The following is a 21,985-nucleotide window of genomic DNA, read 5'->3' on the forward strand; positions in this document are numbered from 1 at the left end:
ACCTGGATCAAATCGGGTAAGACAACTATATATAATCCTGTTGCAAATTACAGGCTTGTCACAAACTCCTCTTAGAGACTCAATGCAGTATTGTCTCAACAGCTTTGTAATGCTGAATATACTCCTGACAGAGTGTGAGCCACTTGAGCCAATGAAAGCAAGATAAAAACAAACATTTAACAAAGACTAAAAGTAAATTTCATGCTCTATAATCCACACACCTGTGGAGTTATTTCTATCATAACAGATCCAGATGGCTCAGTGTTTGATTAAGAGCTTGGCACTAAGGCAAGAAACTCAACTGACACACAACTCAGATATCTGATGGTGTGTGGTTGTAAAGTCAAACCCTGTCTGGCTGCAGCGAGGATGATGATAAACCTGGAGTTTGGTTTATGATCTTACAGAGCTCACAGGACCAAATGTTGGCACTTCCAGGGCTATCATAACTATGATTTTACTGTTCGACATTACATGCAAACAACAGAAGAGTGCGATGGTATTGATAAGGAGTATGTGATGTTTGTGATCACATGGAGGTGGGTGTGTCCCAGCGCTGCAGGGCTGTGCCTGCTACGTTAACATGCCTGTCATTCCTGCAGAGAAAGGGAGAGTGGAGGCGAGAGGCAGACCTGAAACCAGTCTTTATGCAAAACTGGTCGAAGACAATTGGCTTGTTATCACCAGACATACCGGTAGATATCAGTCCTGAAGATAAGATTCTGCTTATTATGGTGGCATTTATTCCATTCTTTCAAAACAGTGTTTGAACCAGGAAGTCGGGTTGGGAGTTGGCAGATACAGATATCTTGCTCTAGGCCAAAGTTTTGGATGATTGGACAGATGGCCAAACTGAGCAACATCGCCAATACACCCTGCCACTTGCAGAGTAAAACTAAGAGCACAGAAACATGTTTCAACTCAACTAAAATCCTTTTGAAATAACGTCCCCATGTTTTAAATCACTGACTTGGACAACACAAAAGCTGTACAGCTGTAAGGGTTATTCTCCTAAGTTTGCTGGTGGTAGTGTTCATTTTCAGGGATCACAGAAATGTCTCAGGTGGACTCTGACAGCAGCTAACCTGCAGACGCTAAATTCCAGAGATCCAATGTCAGACCTGAGCTCATACCGCTGTAGAATGTGTGGGAGGGTAACAACAACTCTGTGTGTGTGTGTGTGTGTCTGTGTGTGTGTCTGTGTCTGTGTCTGTGTCCATGTGAAGCAGACTGACCTAGAAAAGCGGACAGCAAAAACAGATCAGCTATAGGTCAAACATTTAAATTGTCATTTGCGGTTCCACATCAGTCACCGTAGCTAGCAGCTCCGCAACGATGAGAGTTTTAGAAAAAAAATATTTTTGTGAAACAAAACTACGCCATTCAGTGTTTTTACCAGTTTCAATCACCTGGTCCATTTGTTTTGGAGAGAAATAGCCTTCTGTGGATAATTTAGCTCTTGGTAAAAACCTCCCTAAAGTCTGGATCTTAAATTATCAGAGAAAAAAAGGTGAGCACACATTAGCAGGTGCTAGGCTAGCGGCCCATTTCCAACATGCCAAACAGTGTTGGAGAAACACTGATTTGTAACATAAAACTGTTTTATTCAGTGTTTCGACTGTTAAAAACCATCTGGTCCATTTGTTTTGGAGAGGAAGAGACATCTGTGGCTCCTGGTAAAAACCTCCTGAACAACACTGAAGGAATTCTAACCAGGAGAAGGTTCAGCTGCTTGCAATCTGCAATCCTCACACTAGATTTCACTAAATCCCCCTACATCTTACACACAAAAAAGATGAGGGTTGGTTACTCCAACAGAATAGCATGAAAAAGATTTTATAAAACTTGACTACCTTCATTTGTACTGGGAACAAGCTGAAATCATCTTACTGAAATAGCCAATTTTCTTACCTTTGTGTGAGGAAAATAAGACTAGAGCTGAAACGATGAGTCAATTCTCAACTTTAACAAAATTAATGGACTACAATTTTGATAATTCAATAATCGTTTAAATCATATGTGACATTATTCTCTCTTACCAACTGCTCAGGTGTGAGATGTTGCTACTTTTATCTTTTTTACAAATTGGAAACATAATACTTTTAAAACTTGGACTGCTGGAGAGGCAAAACAAACAACCTTTCACATGCATTTTGCAAAATTTTGAGAAAATTTAAAGTCTAAAAAATGTGACTAATTAAATAAATAATCAATAGACCACTTCATAATGAAAATAATTATTTGCAGCCCTAAAAAGTCTGTAGTATTTGGCTGTTTATATGGTGTGTTCTGCTGTTTCCCCCATAAATAAGCCTGTTGCCTGCTCCTGTGTACCCCTCCAGGTTAACGTCCTCCATCTGATGTCAGCAAGTTGATCTACAACAGTCAAAGTTTGAGCTTGTTTTCACCTCCTGTAAATGTGATGAAATATGGGGTTTTTTTAAGGTAAAGGTGATCTCATCAAATAAGCTCAAAGCTACCGTCCTGCTTCCAATGCAAACACAAATCAGTCAAAGTCTTTTCAGGATCAGAGGCCAGCTGATCTAGTTTCACTTCTACAGGCTGTGAAAGGAGCGACGCAAAACACCAGTAACCCAATATCCAAACTCAACACATCGTCAGCTCGTCACCATGCCGGGCCCTCTGGTGTGTGTGTTAGTGTGTGTGTGTGGTGATGTAGGTCAGTGTGTGAGCCAAGCTCTGGGACTCTGTGTGACTGAGTAACACAAGAGGTTGATAATGGAGAGGGAAGAGTCACTTTACCACAGTAGCTCTTTATGCGAGTCTGTGTGTGGGCATACTGCAAAATATCGCCTTATTATCAGGACATTTTGTGACTCTGTCAATGCAGTAAGAATATCTCAACCTGAGCAACTGTGTCACCTGTTTTCATACTTTTTTTGGGGTAATTTCCAATAGAAAGTTTAATTTTTCTTGGTTCCTCTGTCGTAGGTAAAGATACAGACACACGACAATGTTTCTACAGTAGCCCAGAATGGACAAACCAAATACTAACTCTAGATAGGGCCACACACGTTTTCACGTCAGCCACTGTAGCAGCCCCTCCACAACAAGTGCGTTGCAAAAACACTTTAACGTAAGATTGTTTTATGAAGTTTTTTTTTTTTTTACCAGTTTAAATCACAGGGTCAGTTTGTTTTGGAGAGGAGGGGACCTCTGAGGAAAATTTGGGTCCCGATAAAAAGAAGCTCAGGAACATCTGGATCTTAAGTTACCAGAAAAGAAAGACGAGCACACATTAGCGGCCCATCTCCCACATGCCAAATAGCATCGGAGAAACACTGACTTGTAACGTTAAACTGCTTTATTCAGTGTTTTTGCCGGTTTAAATCACCTGGTCCACTGGTTTTGGAGAGGAAGACCTCTGCGGATAATTCAGCCCCCAGTAAAAACCTCCTGAACAATGGAGACTGAAGGAATTCTGCCCAGGAGAAGTTTAAGCTGGTTGTGAACTGCATTCTCACCATTAGATGTCACTAAATCCCTTAATCCTCCACACTGTTGCTAAAACTGCAGCCCTGGATTCAAAGCAGCTACCTTAAGGTCACAAATGAGCAACTTGAGACCTTTTCACCACGTTCAAAAATAAAGCATGACCTCCTATTCTGGACATTAAGCCAGTGTTTGTAGGTCAGAGAACAAAAAGCGAGAAACCAACAAGTGTTGTACTGGTACGGGGCGTCGGTGGCTTAGTGGATAGAGCAGGCGCCCCATGTACAAGGCCGTTTCCACAGCGGCCCGGGTTCGACTCCAGCCTGTGGCCCTTTGCTGCATGTCACTCCCCCTCTCTCTCCCCCCTTTATACTTGTGTGTCCTATCCATTAAAAAAGGCTGAAAATGCCCCCCAAAAATATCTTTAAGAAAAAAAAAGAAAAAAAAAAGTGTTGTACTGGTGAGGTCTTCATCGACTCCTGCAGTGCTCCTGGGGTTAATTTTTAGGATGAACAGAAATTTATTTGGCAGGTGTGCTCACAACACCTGGTCCAAGTCAGCATCAAGCTTTAAACAGATGCAAATTATATAAACAAACAGTGATAAGAATTCGCTACCCGACGCGGTAACAACACTGTTTTAACATGCATTGCATATTTGCACAGACAGATTTATTCACTACCTTTATCTATAAAATCTAAAAAGGAAGCACGCAAGTAACCCCAGAGTCAAGCTGAAACTGTCAAGGTCTTTTTTTTTTTTTTTTTTTTTTTTACCACTTACGAAGGTGATGAAATGCCAAGCAAAGTCATTATGATCCACAAGTCACCATAGCAACAAACTTCAGCACTGAAAAACATCAATTAGGAGGGGTGGATCTGTGTTCCTCCACCTTTGATGTGTCAAATGTGGGGCAGCAGGTTGACGTGTTCACATGCTCTGATCATGTAAACATGTACAAACAGATTGAGTTCAGCTTACAATTAATCATTCTGAGAAAGCTGTCTAACTGCTGCCATGCAACTGTCATAAATATTTCACATTTGTCTTATTATCTCAGCACAAATAAGCACATTCTCAAGTTTTCGTGGTACTGTACAGTGGGTTTTTTTTCAGCTTTTAGTTTCATTTTACTGAAGTACTTTTGTCAGCAGCTCTGTAGTACACCTGCTGTAGGTCATCCCCTTCCTCTTCTCACTCTCTATGACGTTTATAACTCGTTTATCTTTCCAAGTTGGGGGCCACACACGCCGCGTCTTTAACTGCATGGAAAACGCAAGGTCAGGTGCTGGGTACTCTTGTGCCCTAAGTATTAAACAGTCTACAAATTGATGGAATTTATAAAGGACAGCCGATAAAAAATATATGTATACCAACAGAATACCAACATTTTTATGAACAATTTTATCAAAGAACAAAAAACAGATGAACACTGCAATCTTCATCAATCAATCACTTTTACCTGTCAGTGTTTACAGCTTATATTTGCGAGAGTTAACATATTAATAATTGAGCATTAGAGGTGCTGGGAGGCAGATTTTTTAATGTTTAAGGCCAAGCCAACGGTCAGGCGTTGTTAAATGTTGGGCCATCTGTTGCCGTGTCCTGCACCATTGTCCCTCCTCTACCCCAATCTGCTTTTTTTGGGCTAAGTTAGCATGTTGAATCGGCATCAACAGAGCCCGTCAGTGAATAAAATCACTTTGTTTGGCAGTTCAGCTCAGCGCATAGGAAGAGAAATGGAAATGAGGAAAGTAAACAAAGAACTAAAGTGAAGGGGGAGTGAGACCCAAACAAACTTGCTACATGAGGTATGATTGTTTTTCTTTAGCCACTGAGCTCTTTAGTAGAAACAGTTCCTGATGGTTTATGCTGTCAACATTGGATTGTGTTTTTAATGTGCTAACTGGCTAACTAGCGTCAAACTCAGGCGCAGAACACGTGCTGGTTGGCCTTCGGCTCTCATCTTTTTGGTGTGTTCATGTGCAAGTTTGGCTGAGACATGGCCAACGTTTGGTGTATCTGGGCCTTTAGACCAGGTGAAATGCGTTTGAGTTTTAACTACCTAACTGCGTTTCATGTAACTAGTTATTCCCAACACGGCTTTGGACAGACTCAAGCTAGCTGTTTTCCTCCATTTCCTGTCTTTATGCTAAGCTATGCTACCTGGCTGCTGACCCCAGTTTTATATTTACCCTACCGACATGACAGTGGTATCATTCTTCTTATCTGACTCTCGGCCAGAAAGCAATAAGGCTTATTTCCCTATTCAAACTATTGCTTCAAGCTTTGTTTGCACGGACAAAAATGTTACCTGATGTGCAGCTTTGTTTTCATTAACATCAGTTTATAAAGACATTTTGTGTCATCTCCTGCTTTCCCACAGGTTCAGGGTTTCTCTCTAGTGTTTCTCCCTCGTGATACAGTGAGGCTGAACCACTGGTATTTTAACATTTTCATTAGCTTGACATCTTCAAACATGTTTCATGTGAGATAATAGCATACATTTATGTAACCAGTTGTAAATCAGCAGATTCCTTCAATCGACAAAACGGCCACTCGCAACAGCTTCTGCATCAACTGAAAGTTACATTGATAAGACAGAGGAGTCACCTGCTACAGATTGGTGACTGCAAACAGAATACAAGTGATATAAAAATGCTGATTATCAGGCTCAACTTCCACAACCAACAACCAAAAAAGGAAACACAAAAGACATCCTCATTTAACCAAGGAAACCAAGTGCACACAACCATGCAAGAGTTCTCACCATGAGACTATAACTCAGTCACCCCACCAGCATGACAGCTTCAGAAATCTGAATGTTTACCCGCAGCAGACAGTGGAGCAGACTGCGTACAGATGTGATAAGATAAAAATACAGATGACTTTCTGCTGCAAGAATCGTAAGGAAAACAAGTCCGTAAGATCAGTCTGCTCAGTCAGATTCTACAAGAGCAACTTTCACAAACATTTTATCTTTAAAATCGCGTCCGACTACGGTAACAAGAGAACACAAATATTTCTAAGGGCCACAAACGAGCATTAACGAGCTGACAGTGTGGTTGCAAACCTGTCTATCAGGTGCTAAACTATAAATTTTGTTGACACCATAAACAGATGGATTGTGAGGCTTTAAATTCCAGTTGGTGCAAAGTTTTTTCTTCCAAAATGGCGAAGAGAGTAAATCTTGAAAGCTATAAATGAAGCACCAACAGCTGCACCAGGAACACTGAGAGAAAGACAATGTTATTTACCCTCATTTAATTAGAGCTGCATATTTCAAGAGGTTTCTCCTCATAGTAAACAAACATTAAAACCTCAACTTCCCGTGCAACGTTCTTGCCTCGCCACAATGTGAAGCTCTCCTTCACTATCCTATAATTAAGTCTGAATACTTCACATACCCTATGGTGGAAAGACAAGTCTCTTTAGAAGTAGCTGAGCGAGGATAAAAAACTATTTCAAAAAGAAACACAGCTGAAGTTCATCTGTCAGATACAGTTTGTCACACTCACATAATCCTTGAATCTGTTTGATCGGGGTTCAAACACTGCAAAGTCATTCTCACTTTGGCAGACAAGCAGGTCAAGAGAAAGTCTCACAACCAACGATGACAGATTCCTTTCTCACAGTAGCAATGATGTCGCACAGTCCTGCTCAATCACACTTGCAACCTGCTCAAGAAAAGTCACTCAATGCCTTTCTCTTTGTCCGAGCACTGTGGCCTCGACCTTTGAGCCACTCGAAATTGATTGTTTGCACCATGATAACAGATGTCTGAAATGAAAAATGTGTTTGAGCCTCAGATCGAAAGTGCATACATTTCTTCCCATATTGGAGCAACTCCAAAAACAACTGAGATGGAAATAATTTTATTCATCAACACCATTTATGTGTGTTCTACCTGCGGCTACTAAAGATATTATAAATCCATCTGTCAGCTCATCACTAGCGTGTAGTAGTGATGCATCAAAAAGGGACAAAGTAGCATTCCGAGCAAGTTCTTAATCGTGTAACTTACAGAAACTTTGCATGCAATAGTCCACCTTCCCCTCCCCTCTTTCGGTCTCTTCTCTCACTCCCAGTTAGACTTCCTTCAGTGTTTATTGTTCAGGAGGTTTTTAGCGGGAGTCAAATTATCTGCTGAGGTCTCCTCCTCTCCAAAACAAACAGACCAGGTGATTTAAACCAGTAAAAACACTGAAACCAGCAGTTTCACATTTTTAAAATGTGTTTCCGATGCCGCTTGTTGCTAACTATAGTGGCCAACACGAAAACGCAAAAAAAGCAAAAATGAAAATACAAGAAAGACCCTTCCCTTCTAGAGCCAGTGTTCTATTTGTCTGCTCTGGGCTTCTGTACAAACATTAAGGTGCAACAAGACTCCCTGGACAAGGACCCACTTCCTATGTAGATATAAACTGCTCATTGCAAGGTAACGAAACCCCGACGATTCTTATTTTTAGAGATTATACCATAAAGAAAACATACCCATTATATTCAGTTTCTGCCGGTATATCCCCCTAAATCCTGCACACTGGACCTTCAATGTGCTGCTGTAACAGTCTCCACTCCTCAGGTTTTATGCTGCCATTCAGTTCGTCAGTAAGGCCTGGCTCACAGTTGACTTTCCAGTTTAATGATTAGTTAGTTGACTGACAGAAAATTAACGAGCAACTAATTTGATAATTGATAAATTGTTTGAGTCATTTCTTTTAAGCAAAACCGATCTCGTTTCAGCTTCTGCAATGTGAAGATTTGCCACTTTGGCTTCCACATATTATTTTAAAATAAAGATCTTTGGATTTTGAAAGACCAAAACTTTTGAATAGATCTGTAGTTACAGCTCTATTCCAGGTTATCCCAGAGCTGCTGGATGGGGTTGAGGTTAGGACTCTGTGCAGGTCAGTCAAGTTCTTCCACACCAAACTGGAAAAACCATTCCTGTATGGACCTGGCTTTGTGCACGGGGGCATTGTCATGTTGAAACAGGAAAAGGTCAAACACAAACTGTTGCCTTTAAGTTGAGAATGCCCTAAAATATCAATGCATGCTGTAGCATTAAGATTTCCCTTCAGTGGATCTACTGTAAAAGAGGCTTAATATGGTGCTGTTTAATATTTTTTATGGAGGCAAGCAAAAGTAACCAACTTAAAGCATGATATTCTTCTTTTACAGTGTGAAATCCATATTTTACTCCACCAGAGTAAATAATCACACCCTCTCTGTCAAGAGATTCATATTCTTACATATACAGTTGTGGCTCCAGCCTGTACACACCTGTACAGCTGCAGGCAGGGCTGAGCTGTGAGGAATGTGTCAACCAATCACTGCAGAGGCTGAGTGACTAACAATGATGGCATGTCACGGTCCAGTTAGGTAATGAGGAAGTTCTGAGAGCATGTGTGAGTGAGGAGGTGAGATCTTTTACTGTAGGTGCTCAGGTTTTTGCTGTTGTCGACATGTTTAAAACTTGTCCTCCAACTTTTTCTTCCGTGCTCTGCCACATTTATAAGGGAGTGTTTCATGGAGATTTAGCTGGGAACAAATATTACGCAGCTCAATCTGGTGTTTGTTAGTTATTTCCAAGTTTGACTTAAAGAAAATGTATTGTCTCTGCAGGTCTCTGGTACAACTCAGAACTCCAAACACAATGAGTCTGGGCTTGAGAAGAATCAGTTATTCAGAGGCAGTTTGTGGCTTTGCTATTTGACCACACCTTCCACTGAGATAGTGATCATTGATCCTCATTGTTAATCAGTCATGTGTATGTTAGTTTTGGCAACATATTTTCTTAGTCACTGTTGACAAAAGACTCAAAGAGCATAAAAAGGGACTTAAATCAAACTATGACAGAATGTGAACAACTTGTTGTGAGAGCACAAAAAGATTACCTGCAGATGAGACGGTTACCTTTTATGTGATTGTAATAGTTTTGCATTTGTTTTTAAAAATAACGGCAACATGTGGTACGCTGTATATTAACTCGTCTCTTCATACAGTCACAAGGAAGCCCTCCAAATCTCTGTGGTTGCTGCAGGGTGTGTTACATTACATGAATTCTTTCTATCGCTCTTGACGTATATACACACTTTAAAAGCAATTAGATGTTCTCATGAAAATAAATTTGCTGTTTTATGACTACACTTTATATTCTGACACCTTTTATTTCCCGACTTTGTAAAGCACCGACTATGAATGTGAATAAGGGTGAGGGAGTATCGTTTAGCTTGTATGTGTGTGTGTGTTGCTTGTCCTCACTCTGCAGAGCAACAGTCAAGAGTTTTTCCCCTCTCAGGCTAAGTGAGTGTGTCAGTCATCAATCAGCAGAGGTCAAGAAGCAGAGCCTTCCTGACACTTAACAACTTAAGAGAAAATTCTCAGTGAGTTTGTTTACATGCACAAATACTCCCGTTTTTTGCCCTTATTCCAAAAAAGACAATATTCTTACTGATCTGGATACATTCATGAAAATTAATAATCTACTTACTCTCCTGTTTACACGCAGCCATGCACACTCAAATTAATGCGCCCTAACATGTCATTTATCACATCAAAATAAAAACTTCTTGGACCATGCGAGCACAGCCTCCCTCTTTCATGCCTTCAACGACATTCTTGAAAAGGTCTTGTTGATATATAAGTCTTGCGTAATGTTTAACAGTAGGTGTGTTTCTCCTTGTGACCAAAAAAGTGGGCATTTCTTTTAAGCATGCATCTCTACCCCAGCCTTACAAACTGTTGATGAGTTGTTTTCTGTGCAACATATCCATGACAACACACAGAGGTGACAGTAAACGGGCAAGAGGCCACGTGTCGCAAACTGCAGTACAAACCCCAACTGTGTGTGCTGTATACATGTCCAAAGAATGCTTCATAAACCCACATCATACTGGCACATCCCACATGTCTTAATCGGAAAATACCCTGTTAAAAAAAGGCCTTATTCAGTATATCCAAATGGAATAAGTTGTTTACATGATCCAAATATCAAATTCAGAATATTGTCACATTTGGAATAATAGTGTGCACGTAAATGTATTCAATGCTATTCAAGAAGCCAGAGTTTTTAAGACTGGACTACAGAAACACTGACCCCAAAAATAGCTTCTGATGTCTTGAAACTTAAAATGACACATTAAAAAACAAATGAACCAAATCCCAACCAGGCTGAAAAACACTCCTTTGATTCCCATAGGAAAACACAGACGGGTGCGGTCAACAAGTCTCCCTGACGACCAGTTCCATCTGACGTTGTCCTCACCCAACAATAACACCATCAACACAAAGTGTTGTTGTAGTAGATAACGTCTGAGGCCTCACAGACAAAAATATTTTCTGAGGATACAGCTGACAGAAGACCGAAGGAATGCTGAGTGAGTCGGAGCGAAAACAGATTAGAGGCAGCGGTGACTCCAGCGCACACACTGCAGATGATGTAAGAGGGATGATAAAAAACCTCAAAGTGGAATTACAAGACTTTACTTATCAAAGGTTTTTAAGGTTTGATTCTCAGGGGATGGGGAAAAAACAGAAATACAGCAGAGCTTCAGGGTTATGACCAGAAAAGCTTCACTAACACTGATGATCTGTAAAAGTGCATAGAAATGGCAACATTGAGCATTTCTTCTACTAAAAAAAAATTCCTTGATTCATCACTGTAACCCGTATGCTCAGGTTGGCTGGCAGTCTTTACAACTTAACGTAGACTTTTTCATTGGCATTCTCTTGTTTACGAAGCTATTTCTGACCTACTTCCAGAATATTTACGAGTATACATAAAACAAAAAATTGAAAATGGCAATGCTCTCCATTCTGAGAACATGTTTTTATTGTCTGTACCAAGGGTACGTACAGAGTTTGGCAAGCAAGCATTTATGTCTGCAGCTCCTTATGTGAAAACGTCTACAGAAGGACTTAAAGTTGCACTCTTTGGTTCCTCTCGGCCAGGACACTCTTAAAAATGACATTTTTAATCTCAAGAGGTTTTTCTGGTTAAATAACGGTTAAATAAATAAAAAAATAAATCAATAAATGTCTTCATTGTGAATTAGAAAATGGTTGGGTGGAGACCTGGTACCCTGTTGTGGACCAGATTTGGCGCACAAGCCATAAATTGAGTGTCACTGTCCTTAACTCCTGGGGGCTCCTGGCAAAAAAAAAGCCCATAGAGAATTAATTTATTCCTTATGCAACAAATGCAGTTAATTCAGATATAGCATAAATCCAGAGCAAAGCACTTTTTCTTATCCTTGTTCTTATTTGTTGCAGTTTGAATTATGTACTGAGTGTATTGTTTAGACATTTTTTAATGTCATCTTGTCCTGTTGTTACCTCCACCAAGGAGGTTATTTTTGTGGCTGGTTTGCTTGTTTGTCAGCAGGATTACAGCAAAACTACTGGCCTGATTCTCATGAAATTTGTTGGAAGGGTGTGGCACGGGCCAAAGAAGAATTCATCTCATTTTGGAGCGGATCCTAATCAGAGGGAGCATACACAAATTATTTTTCACCTTCTTTAACATTGCGAGATAGGGCACTTGGCTTTGGCAGAGGTCTGTTGCTGTCCAAATGCCCTCATATTTTTATTGCGTTTTCATTGTTTTTGAAACTACAGATTTTTCTTTCCAAGGACAATGAAGAGATGAACTGCACAAATCTGACGTGACTTGAACTATACAACCAGCCAAGAGTCAAGAAGCTCAGATAATCAAAACAGGTGTTGTAAATGACTCATTTTCATTCAGGGACAGACCGCTGAGGTAATTAAATAATTAATTGATTTGTCAATCACCAAAGAACAAACTGACAACTTGACTTCACTTAAATGTGACAATTCACTGCTTTACTCTGTAAAATACATATATTTTTAGGATCTGGACAGTTGGTCGAGCAACAGATGAATAATGACGTCACTATATTCTAACATTTTACACAATAAACAATTAAATGGAAAACTAAACAGTTAAATCCATAATGAAAATAGTAATTAGCTGCAGCCTTAAGGCAACAACAATTGTGCCAAAATGATCAAGGAGATTAAATGAAATGACTAATTTCGGAGACCACCTGCGGTAAATGGTATTTCAACCCTTTAATGATGGACTGCAGATAAGACTGTCACTCCAACAAATGAATAAAAAACAAATTATAAACACTCTGTACGTATACACGACTGCCTCAGGACAGGCCAAGACTAACGGCATCAAAGTGCCGTCTCAGCTGCTGTAAATCAAAGAACCTCCTTGTTTTGACAACAGCCATATATATGCAGGTTCTAATCAAAGGAATGCACCCACGCATGTGCAGTGAATCGCCTCCAGCTGAAATTACGAGATTTGAAAAATAAAAGACACTTGTTGTGCTACTGCAATTTCACACACCGACATGTTCCCATGTTGAGGTTTCATGCTGGTGGGTGTGTCTGCGCTGAACAAACATGGATTCCACACCACCCTGCATTTTTTTTTCCCTTCTTTGAGTTTCTCAATTTGGAAAAACAGCTCCAACGTACAACAGAAAGATCAAACTTCCAACTGTGAATCATTGGGAGAGTTGGCACCACCCACACTGCTGACTTGGAATTTTACTTGAATGGAGAACGTGAGAGACATTTGGTTGAAAAATGTGTCTTTTTAGAAGTCTATACACTTAATGTGTCCACTCTTACAGGCACACCTGTGCAGTCTAATGCAATCCAGCACAACTGTTGAGCTAGTGGTGGTGCTCTACTGTCCATCTCATCCATTTTCATCTGCTTATCTGGGGCTGCCTGCGGGGGCAACATGCTGAGCGAAGTACTCCAGATGTCCCTCTCCCCAGCAACGCTTTCCAGCTCCTCTAGGGAGTTCCCACAGCGTTCCCAGGCCAGATGAGATATGTAATCCCTCCATCGTGTTCTGGGTCGGCCTCCTACCAGTTGGACGTGCCCGGAAAAACTGTTATGGGAGGCACCCAGGAGGCATCCTGATCATATGCCTGAAACACCTCAACTGACCCCTGAGCAGCGGCTCCATTTCAAGCTGCCTCCTGATGTCTGAGCCCAGCCGCCCTACGGAGGAAACTCATTGCAGCTGCTTGTCTCCGCAATCTCATTCTTTCAGTCACTACCCAAAACTCATGACCATAGGTGAGGGTTGGGACTATCTGACCAAATGTCTCCAACTCTGTTTTTGATATATGATGTTGATTATTGGCAGAAAACGTGTTTTTTCAGAACAATATGATGTCACAGTGAAGCTGACCTTTGACATTCGGATAGAAAATGTCATCACATCATTATTTTATCCTGTTAGACACTTGTGTGAAATTTTGTCATAATTACTGCATGAATTCCTGAAATATGGCCAAAAACATGTTTTGTGGATGTTTGTGGTCAAAGTTCAACGTGACCTTTGACCACCATTCTAGTGTTCTTGAGATACTTGTCATGAGAATGACACAGACGAAGTCACAGCGACCTTAACCTCTGACCTTTGACCACTAAAATCTAATCAGTTCATCTTTGAGTCCCAGTGGACATTTGTGCCAAATTTGAAGAAAGCCCCTCAAGTGTTCTTAGGATACTGCATTCACGAGTATGAGACAGACAACCCAGCCACAAAATGCTCCCGGCCACAGCTATCACCAGCGTGGACACATAGAAAGTGGCAGAGCGTCGTTCTGGGTGTGTCTAATATTCTGACCAGCTAATGTACATTAACAGAAAGAAACACCCCTAAATATAATGTAATCCAGTACAACACCACCTTTAACTATGACCTCAGTAATGAATTAATTCACACGAAATGCAGTAGTAACAACCCTTGCATGTGAAAAACGTTCCATCGTCAGCCACAAATGCTTACCGAAGTAGTTTTCTACCTCTAATACATCAAACATGTTGAGACTTTGATAGTTATAGATGCTATCTGTGTGGTTTCATCTCTAATTATCAGTTTCACAATGGTTTAATACTGAACGCTGCATTTAATTGTCATGCTACACTTCATTGCAATGCTGATGCAAGACCTCTCTCTCAGTTTCTCTTATCAACTTGAGTGATGTTTTCAGAGAGCGGGATTACCTGCAGCTTGTCGCGACAAGTTAGAGGCTCATTTGCTTGGGAGTATTTTGTGTTCGCCAAAAGTCATTGACTTCAGGTGTCTGTCGATGGGGTTTACACCTGAGGTCAGAGTTTTTGTTTTTGTGTGAGATTAGAGGTTTGCTTTTTGTGCTTATCCTCTCAACTCTCTCTCAACTCTATGTTTGAGGACACACATCTGTGTGTTATCACAAAAATAAGCACAAAGTAAAACGGGTGAGAAAAAGCCGAACTAAAATAAACTGCGCAAGACTTAACAAGGCTTCTGCTTCATAGTTTGACACTAAGGGGATGGACACATAGTTGTGTGGGCGCCAGGTTTTACCAAAAAGAAGGCTTTCATGCGGAGTTGAAGTCGGAGTTTTGTGTATGGTGTTTGTGTGTGTGTGTGTGTGTGTGTGTGTGTGTGTGTTCTTGCCTCCTCCTCGGCACTCGGCTCAGGGCTCTTGATGGGACTGGACGACTGGCTGAACACTGATGAAGACTTCCCGCTGATGCTCTGAAATAACAGACAAAGGAGGGAGAGAATAAAGAGGAGACTGTCAGAACTGAACAGAAAAAAACACTGGGACATATTCATAGAACAATCTAAAAGTACAAATATGACAGTGTTAAAAAGAATCAAGAGAATGCAATTCCTGATGCTACACTGCAATGCTGGCTTTAAATGCTGAATAATACCATTAGTGTATGAATAATGTGGAATAAGATTTCTGGTCTCGGTTAACATTGAGTTCAAAGCCACAGTTAGTGGTGTGTCTTTCACTTTCAGGCTCACTGTGCCAAATATCTAAGTCAGATTTGAAAGAGCACAAGTTGTACTCCATTTTGACCAAAACATATGTATGTGGAGTGAAAATTGTGGGCGTGACAGCGAGGTAAATAGAAATGTTTAAGAAGCTCTCTGCACTCTGACTCTAGCTCTAAAACATTTCGTCCCATAGAAACCAACGTGAAAACCTGAAAAGGGCATTTTTACCAACAACAACTCTGAATATTTCAAAACGTTTGAATGAAATTTTAAAGTTGAACACAGGCCAGAGTGTATGAAAGATGTGGAACATTTTAAAGTTTTAATGGAGTTTCCATGTGAATGTATGAATGAAGAAATAGGCTTTGAAATGCTTGAAAAACCTTGGATTTGCATCACATTGTGACATTCATTTGAATGGGGAAATTTTCCCAGAAAATAGTGAATATTTCAAAAAGTTTGAATGGGATTTGAAAGTTGAATACAGGCCAGAATGTATGAAAGATGTGGAACATTTCAAAGTTTGAATGGAGTTTCCACGTGAATGTATGAATGAAGAAATGCTTGAAAACCTTGAATTTGTGTCACAGTGAAACACTCTCTCATTTGAATGGGGAAAATTTCCCCGGAAAATGGTGAATATTTCACAAAGTTGAAAGATACGAATGATATAAACATACAAGCACGCATGTCCTGATTAAGCTGAATATTTTGATGCTTGAATGAAGTTTCTATGTTAAAGATTGTGGAGGGAGCAGTGTCACAAAAAAGTGAGCAGGATTTTTGCAAATAACAGAGTAGGAATGCTTTGTAGCATTCCCACCTAATTAAATACACATAGGTTAATGGCAGTGGCCAGTTCACAGCTGACCAACAATATCCAACAAAGCAAAGTCACATGTTGAGTTAAATACTGTCAAAAGTGCAAGTGCATTTATCAGTCTGCACCCAAGCTAACCTGTCCATTTCTTGGACTGTGGCTGCTGGCCCAGTGGAATATGGGGGAATCTGTTCATTCAGGAAAAGCTACAAAAATAAGTTTCACTTTCATCTGGGTAAAAGCAACATGCACCACGGAAGATACAAATGCTGAGTCAACCATAACACACTGATGTCACTACACGTTACAGTTACATCTCCACATCAGTCTCTGTGGCATTGAACTTTGGCACATTCCCTGGTCAATATTTTGCGCATTCCTGCACAAAACTGTTCAACTATTTCATTTTTTAAACAGAGATATTACACATATTTTCATAGTATTTTTTCATATTTCTAATTTTTTCTATTCACTATTTATGTTTCTTTACTTCTGCAGTTGCTTGCTATTTTTTCTTACTATGTTCATTGTTATGCACCAAAACAACAAGGCAAATTCCTTGTATGTGAAAAGCTACATGGGCAATAAATCGGTTTCTCACTCTGATGGCAATTATGGACTCCAAATGACCTGCATTTTTTTTCTCATCAGGAAAATAAATTGACCCTTTTAAAATGTGCTGCATGTCACTTTTAACCTTGTATTTTGCGCAATAAAAACCATCCCTGCTTCCTGATAGCGTGAAGAGGATGTTGGTACTTGTCTATGTGCGCTGATGTCACACTAAAGGCATGAGCAAAAAACAAAAGTTGAATCAGAACCAGTAACAGTCGAGATAAATTCACACGAGGTAAGATGAGGTAAGATGGGATGTGTCTGCTTACACTAACACCTCAAAACCTATTGATACTTAATAGAAATAAACATTTTGCATGACACACTGTGTGTCATCTGAAGCTCAAAACCTTTACACAGACAAAGTCCAAAGCCGATAAGAAACCCTGCAGTCTAACCTCTGATCATTGCAATCTAATGCAGCTGAGGTGATCCAGCCAGGTGTAAGAATGTGTTTGTCTTCAAATGTGAGGGTGTGCCACCTCAGCTGAGTCAGACCGGGCGTGGCACTGCGTCTCTATCCAACACATCACAGGCATTTAGCTCTGAGTGCAGTGACTCCAACAGCAGAACCTGAATGTGTAAATTATCAGGACAACAAGCAGCCAAGAGGGAGATCCAGAAGGAATCCTCCCGACACTGTGCTGCACTCAATACTAGAAAGAGATCGAATAACACCAGGAGCTGAGGAAAGAGTTAGAGAGAATATTTTCATCAAAGAGGCAGAGGGGGAGGAGGAGGATGTGGGAGAGAAGATATCATTCAAATGTTTTCAGCCTACAGTGGAGGCCTTGTGTAAACCATCCCAAGGGCGAAAGGGCAAGTTATTCAGGAAGTGATATATCAGAGCACAGCAGGGAAGGGTTTGCTGAAGAGACTTGCAGGTGCAGGACCTGACCGGTTCCTCGGAAAAAGTAATCAATAGAGAGTCAGAGGTTAACAGGTGACAAATCCTGAGGCCTTCTGCACAGTTTGTATTGATCAATAGGACCATACAGTTATTATTGCCACATATCCTGGCAGTGACACAGCACCCATTAATCAATTAGTCAACCGGCAAAGGGCAGAAGTGGCAAGAGTTTCTTAATCCTCCAGTGAGTGCCAGCAAATAATGTTAACCTTACCACAGCTAATTCTGTCAGGAAGAAAAAAAAAAAAACACTTTAAAACCCGATTAATGGGAATAAAATGTTTGATACACATGCCATACCTTAGTTTCAGTACCGATACCAAACAAATTTTCTACAAAATGTTTCCCTACTTCACCTCACCTTGAGAAATACAATTAAAACTTAGCAAACTTAAAGGTCCCATATCATGCAAATTTTCAGGTTTATGCTTGCATCTGGGGTTTTTATAGGAGCATATTTACGTGCTTTAACATTAAAAAAACACATTTTTGTTTTCAAGCTGTCCGCCTGAATATGCACGTTTTCACCCTCTGTCTGAAACGCTCCATTTTAGCGCCCGTCTCTTTAAGCCCTCGTCTCAAAAAAGCCCAGTCTGCTCTGATTGGTCAGCATTTGCGGGTCTTTTACATAAAAATCTGAGCAGATATTCCATGTCAACTTAGGTTATTTGACAGCTGCAGACAACATCAGCATTTCAGTCAGTGCCTACAAAGTATTGAGGTGTGATACCAAGCTCCAATTATGGATCATGATTGTGAGTTTCTTTCTTTCTTTTATCGTTTTTCAAAGATGACTTTTTGGCATTTTTAGCTTTTTAATGACAGCAGCTGAAAGAGACAAGAAACATAAGGACAGAGTGGAGGGGGCATTAGGGCTGCAGCTACAATTATTTTCATTGTCGATTATTCTGCCTTTTGTTTTCTCGATTCTTGATCGGTTTGTCTACAAAATGTCAGAAAATAGTAAAATAAGGCCACACAGTCCAAAATCCAAAGATATGTAGTTTACTATCAAAAGAAAAGAGACATTTAAGAAGTTGGAAACAGCAAATATTTGATATTTTTGTTAAAACAAACTGACTTAAACAATTATTTGAATATCAAAATAGTTGCCCATTTATTTTCTGTCCATCAACTTATTGATCGTTGCAGCAGATAATGCAGTAGATAATTATGGCTGCAACCAACAATTATTTTCGTTGTCGATTAATCTGTTGATTATTTTCTCAATTAATTGATTAGTTGTTTGGTCTATTAAATGTCCGAAAATGGGAAAATTGTCCATAAGTGCTTTCCAAACCTAAGTTTACGTCCTCAAACATTTCGTTTTGTCTGCAACCTCCCAAATAAAATCACATTACGTCACATAGGAGTAAAGAAACCAGAAAATATTCATATTTCAGACGCTAGAATCAGAGAATATTAACTATTTTTTACACAAACAGACTGACTGATTATCAAATTAGTTGGCAATTAATTTAACAGAGATAATATGCAACAAGAGTCCCCTGCCAAACTCAAAGTGCACATGTTTACCCAGTGGTCTTAAATACAAGGCTACCAGGATGATGCCTGACCACTATTTTTGTACATTTTGCAAAGTGTAACCAGCAAATAACTGATGAAATTGAAAAGACACATTACACCCTGCTTCTAAATTCAAAAGATAAATAAATAAAAAAGTGAAAACTATTCTTAAATACTATGTTTTTGTGGCTGCATGACTATCAAACCTAACGTGCAAGTTTGACATGCTCTGGAACAGTGTGTGATTTTTAAAACACATGCACCACTGGTGGAAAACTACGCCATCAGCTGATCCCTCTGTCCATCATATTCACCCATTTTAATCTGGTCATAGGTTGTGAAAATCCAAAGCACAGTGTCAGAGTTAATAAGTCGCCGCTGCATGAGAAGCACGCTGCTGGTGTTCTTCTGACACCTGCAAAGCTTGTCGATCGCTCTCCTGCTCCAGGGACTGAAAGTGACGTGACTGACAGACTAATAAAGCATCCAAGACGTTTTAACAGCCGACTGTGATCAGAGTACGCGTGCGCTCTTTCTCAAAGCAAAAGGCACAATTAGATATAAATGCTGACATTGAACTGGAACTACAACTTTCACAACCTCTTACCAAACTCTGTCCAATAAGAAAGCTGCACATGAGGCAGTTTAGACGCCTGGGAACACCAAGCAACAGGTGAAATAAGGGACATGAAAACATGAAAGTTCAAATAACAATTAAATCTGCAGCTCTCCTCGTCCCACTTACAAATTAGGTCTGATGATAGCTGAGGCACAAGTCATAGATGGATGTGTAAACTGAAGCCAAAAACAAAAGGGCCCCAAAATTATTTAATTACGCCTGCAAAGGTCTGTTTGATCCTTTCACATTAAGTGATTTAGTACAAAAATAAATGCAGAAAAATAATTTTATTTAATATTAGAAAAAATAATAAAATTTAAAAAATATTAATATAAAATACAAAGTATTTCATATTAACTGTGTTAATGTAAAATAATAATAATAATAATAATAATAATAATAATAATAATAATAATAATAATAATAAATTAAGGGACTGATTATTCCTTCACCAGACTTTCAGTTCTGGCAATGTAAAATTGAGTTCAACAATTATAAAACAGTTAACAAGTGACATATTATATATGTATATATTTTTTTAAATGTTAATATCAATAAATATAGAAAGGAGAAAAAGAAAAAAATACCAAATGCTAGAAAAAAATATGAAAATATATTCAGTGTAAATGCTTTACTATCAAAAAGTAATAATAAAATGATAAAATATGAAATTAAAATAAAGAGATTTAGTGTTTAAAAATAAAAATAAATTAAATCAAAAAGGGTTGGGTTGGTATGCTAGATAAAAACATTTGAATTAAAATAATTAAAAATATATCAACTTTAATTTTGCAGAAGAGGTAAATGTATACATGTCTGTTGGTATTGTTGGTATTGAAACGTGGTTGATTGTTGATGTGCAGAGTGCAAAATCAATTTTAGGAAAGCCATCTGCCTGCAGGGGTTTGATGGGTACAGTGGTTTTAAACCAGCTTGTATGTTGGGTTTTCACTCTTTATCACTAGTGTTGTCTGTAAATATCAATTATGGAAGATTCAGATTATTAAACTCATTCATTGACCAAATAAAATGAGCTCTGACCTGCATAATGTTGATGTTTAGGAAGGAAAAGTTTGGTTCCAGCCTATAATAACAATAGTTTTAACAAGCATTAAGAACATGAGTCTCACTTCTACCGTGCTCTGCTGCTGGTACATGAGATCGGTGGACTCCTGGCTGCTGACGCTCAGGTGCGGCATGCTGTGCAGGTACACCGGGGACACCATCTGCTGCACCATGGGCTGCTGCATGAGGATGTAGGACGGCTGCTGGATGGCCTGTTGCATCGGGACCAGGTAACGCACCGTCTCGTAGGAGCCGTTCATCGCGTACGGCAACGGGGACACCGGTGCGGCCGAGATCACCGTGCTGGTCACCGGCTCTGGAGAGGCCACGTTCACGGTCCGGTAGGTCGTCGTCGTCGTCTTCTTCTGGCTCGAGACGGACATCTTGGTGGATCAGCTCAGACCCCCCACAAAACCCGGAGAGAGAGGAAAACAACAACCGCAGAAAGTTGGAAGTTCTCAAAGCGAGGAAGTCGCTGCGGGACGAAACCACGCAGGTAGTTTTTCCTTCAGCGGTGGCGCGACGGAGAGCTGAGTTCCCCCGGTGTAACTTCCTTCTCTGCTGGGCAAACTGGAGAGGAAAGTCCGGTTGGAGGAGTTCTTCAATGGAGAGGAAGACCCAACTACAGAGGGAGGTCGCTCTGCCTGCGAGTACTCTTCAGGAGGTGGGAGGGATCAGAGGGGAATGTGGCTCACAGCTGGCAGGAAGTCGGACCTGATTGCTCTGCCAAAAACCAGGGGGGTTCTCCAGGTGCTCCTCCTACATGCAGGATTGGACGATTTAAACCGCTCCTAAATTCTGGGGAATGCGTGTGAATTTCCACTGTCGTGATTTATTGTCAAGAGTTGACAGACCTGTAGATTTACTCCATAGTAAGAAGAATACCTGTAGAATAGTAGGCAAAGTGAAGTAAGGGTAAAATGGCTGCTGAGTCTCAGTCAGCCACTAGGTGGAGACAAACACGCCAATGACGAGAGAGACCTGTTGAAGGTTTGAAAGCATATTGTCACAGGACTCAGTTATATCTAGTTAATATCTATCTATCTATATCTGCAGCCAGTCATTTTAAATCAGTTTATTTGTCACATGAAATCTCACAAATACAATTTAGGTGAAGGTCAGTTTCTTAATTTTGTGCAT

General features: G+C 40.0%; 1 protein-coding gene across 3 annotated transcripts in view; it reads right to left on the reverse strand.

The window, feature by feature from the left end:
• pof1b (POF1B actin binding protein) overlaps positions 1–21,525 on the reverse strand; it is a 43,542-nt gene extending 22,017 nt beyond the window's left edge. For 2 of the 3 annotated variants that reach the window (XM_033641377.2, XM_033641360.2), the window contains exons 1-2: positions 20,911–21,523; positions 14,957–15,037 (exon numbers count right to left, since the gene is read on the reverse strand). In XM_033641377.2, the coding sequence (XP_033497268.2) occupies positions 14,957–15,037; positions 20,911–21,228 (399 nt within the window). In that variant the 5' untranslated portion in view covers positions 21,229–21,523. Of the gene's footprint in view, positions 1–14,956; positions 15,038–20,910 lie in introns of all 3 variants that reach the window. The other variant, XM_033641369.2, reaches the window with a different exon arrangement.
• Positions 21,526–21,985: the final 460 nt, after the last annotated feature.

Source organism: Epinephelus lanceolatus, chromosome 11 (genome assembly GCF_041903045.1).
Source record: "Epinephelus lanceolatus isolate andai-2023 chromosome 11, ASM4190304v1, whole genome shotgun sequence".
Lineage (NCBI taxonomy): Eukaryota > Metazoa > Chordata > Actinopteri > Perciformes > Serranidae > Epinephelus > Epinephelus lanceolatus.